Genomic DNA, 3,190 nt, shown 5'->3' with positions numbered 1-3,190 from the left:
TACACCCAATGGTCAAGGTTATCTATTTTATTTGTACACGAATTCCTACCAATTCAGATTCAGTTTCGGAGAGTATTGATCCTTTTTGCTATGTCGTTACAGTAGCCTCCAACCGGAGATGTTGAGAAATGAGATCATCCAAGTCTATGCATCATTTGCAAATTGGTTCTGAAAGGTCCTAAAATTATGCTCTGACGAGCCGCCATCCGTGATAGCCTCCTGCACCTTCGCCTTCCATGCCGTCGAGCTCCTTCGTATGGCAGCACCATCCTCGGTGTCACCCATGACCATCTCCACGCATCTGCTGAGTTCATTGGCGTCCAGAAACCTATCAGCATTGATTGTGGCACGCACGCCAACTCCCCACTCGACGACTTGGCGCGCGTTGGTGTCCTGGTCGGACCACTGCGGCACGGCGACCACCGGAGCGCCGCATGCCACGCTCTCCAGTGTCGAGTTCCAGCCGCAGTGCGTTACGAAACACCCGACGGCCGGGTGCGACAGCACCCCCACCTGGTTACACCACTCCACCACCATGCCCCGTTCGTCGTCGCTGTCCTCATCATGGTCTCTGTTGTCCTTGCGCACCACCCACAGGTACGGCCGGCCGCTCGCTGCGAGGCCACGCTTCATCTCCTCCTTCTGCCGCTTGCTCGCCGCCGACATGCTCCCGAACGACACATACACTACTGACCGGGAAGGCTTCGTGTCCAGCCACTCCATGTAGGCCTTTCCGTCGTGTTCAAAGAGATCTCCTACAGCGGCTTTTGGGTTACCCCTAGTAGTGCCGTCGGTGAAGAGCGATAGAACGGCTGGTCCGATGGGGAACAAGTCCAGTTCAGGCACGGACGCGAGTGCGCCAAGCTCCAGCTCCTCGATGGTGTTCACTAGCACCATAGGTTTCCTTCCTCCAGTGCTGCCGTTGACGTCCAGGTCCAGCTGCTCGAACGTCTTGCGGACGTCGCCGAACGCCGCGACCATCCTTTCGTCCGAGAAGTTTGTGAAGAAGCTCGGGAGGTCGCGTATAGCCATTGGCGGGAGGCCCGGCATGGCCACCGTGAACCCCGGCTCGGCGGCGTGCTCCGTGACGATCCTCTCGTACCCGTGGAAGTAGTGGTAGTACACGGCTAGCATGGTGGCGGGCTGGGTCCAGTAGAGCATGCGTGGCACGCCGCGGCCCCGAGCGACCTCGGCGGCCCACCACATGAGCATGGCGTACACGACACACGTCACGGGCCGGCCACGCGCCGCGAGACGGTCCATCACCGCCGACAGGGTCTCGCTTCCGACGCGGCCGAACGCCTCACAGTACCTCCTCGCGTCGTCCCCGTCGCCGGCGAAGAGGCGGAAGCCGCGGTCGTATCCGTCGGAGTACGGGACGTAGGAGACGGCGCCGTCGTGGACCTCCTGGTCCGGGGACGCGAGCGAGGGGAACATGAGCCGGTGTGCGGACACGGCGGCGGACAGCGTGACACGAGCCTCCGGCGTGGCACGCGCGAGGCGCTCCGCCAGGGCGCGCGCCGGGTTGATGTGGCCCTGGCCCGGGAACGCCACGACCAGGAAGTGCTGCGGCGCCATGGAAGGATGGCTGGAGTCTTTCTTGCCTTCAACCTTGCTGGTGGAAGCATATGCATCGTCACTGAAGTTCAAAATACATATAGTGAGGCCTGGTTTGGCTCTAGCGTTGTAGGATAAGTATATGGCGTAATGCTCAGTGTCGCATTGAGGTCATGGCTTGCGGTAGCAACGGTTTGACTGATTGTGCTTCACCTGCTCTGCTCCGGAGATGTTGTCCGCATCCGCAAGGCACGGCGTGCACGAGGCGCAGCGTAATTACTTGAGATTTTGATACCGAAAGTTTTGAGTAGGATTGTGCTTCTAAAACCTGCATTTCCTATCTTGCACGACCACGTACCCTCCTATTATTTCTCGTGACGAGAGAGCGTTAAAAGGTCCAAAAGATGACGAGTGACTGATGGATATGTATTTGTTTCATTTGACGACGATTTCTCGGTCGTGTTCCAGTTCCTTACCTACCACCTTATTATATAAATAAAGAAGAATAAAAGATTTGAGTGTCGTGTTTGTGATTTTTTTTGTGTCGGGTTGTTGCAGCATTTTTTTTTATACCTTTTCCCCCCTTCCAGCAATTATCATTCTAGACTTCAAGCAACAGAATTATCCAGGCAAAAAAGCTAACATACTCATAGATACAACCATACATTCTTTTGACAAGCTTAAGCTTCAGAAAGCATGAGAACAAAAAAAAAACTCATCGATAATTTACACATTAAGGGTTGGAGTGTTAACAATGGCAGAGAAACAAGGTTGCACAACAAAAAAAAGCCTTCTTGGTAAAATCCAAGAGCAGGACGGATCACATATACATTTAGTATCGACTACGATGGTATGGCTCTTAGCTACTCCCTAAAAGATCAACTTCATCACATCCATTCACAGGAAGAGAAGTAATGACGCCATCATGGTCGCCTGATCTTCAAAGAAGATGTGATGTGCGTACTTCCATGCCATAGTGAATGGGAAGCAAAAATTACTAACCTCAAGTATGAATCTGGTACGTTGTTTGATAAAATTGAAATTTATGAATATAGACCTGATAGGATCTCTGCTCACGCTCTCACCAACAATTTAGCCTACCTCCCATAGAGACCCGGAGGCAGAAAACCAAGCTCTCGTCCTATCCTTTACAATGGAGAAGTTCTTCAAGATACCAAAGTAGATATGGCACCACGAGCAGATGGGTTGTTGGGGGTCTTCTTCAGGCACTTTTAGCCCATTCTCAAGCACTTCGTGTTGGATATTTTGAACGGTTTTGCAGGAATAATACGTTTCTCGACTCAACTTTAGATTCATTTATCTCATTCATAAATCCCTTAGATCTGACTATATTAAAAAATTACGTCCAATTGCACTAATGAATATGATATTTGAGCTGATTTCCAAAGCCTTTGCCATTAGATTGACCCCACTATCGCACCAGATCATTTTTTTATCACAAACAACTTTCATCAAGGGGAAGTACATCCACGTCAGAGCTTTAGCTCTCCATGAGATCAAAATCAAAGAATCTATCGGCAATTATTCTAAAGCTTGACTTCGAAAAGGCTTACAGTCGCGTCAATAGAGCCTTTCTTTGTGAAGTGATCAGGAAGAAAGATTTTGAATCTGG

At 51.2% G+C, this 3,190-nt stretch overlaps 1 protein-coding gene across 1 annotated transcript; it reads right to left on the bottom strand.

Moving 5' to 3' along the window:
• Window positions 1-1,650, bottom strand: LOC127307652 (cyanidin 3-O-rutinoside 5-O-glucosyltransferase-like). Its single transcript, XM_051338395.2, has one exon. It carries the CDS (start codon window positions 1,576-1,578, stop codon window positions 145-147), a length of 1,434 nt encoding a protein of 477 aa, XP_051194355.1. The 5' UTR covers window positions 1,579-1,650; the 3' UTR covers window positions 1-144.
• Between the last annotated feature and the right edge of the window lie 1,540 nt (window positions 1,651-3,190).

This window comes from Lolium perenne, chromosome 6 (genome assembly GCF_019359855.2).
Source record: "Lolium perenne isolate Kyuss_39 chromosome 6, Kyuss_2.0, whole genome shotgun sequence".
Lineage (NCBI taxonomy): Eukaryota > Viridiplantae > Streptophyta > Magnoliopsida > Poales > Poaceae > Lolium > Lolium perenne.
This window is presented reverse-complemented; position numbering and strand designations above follow the sequence as displayed.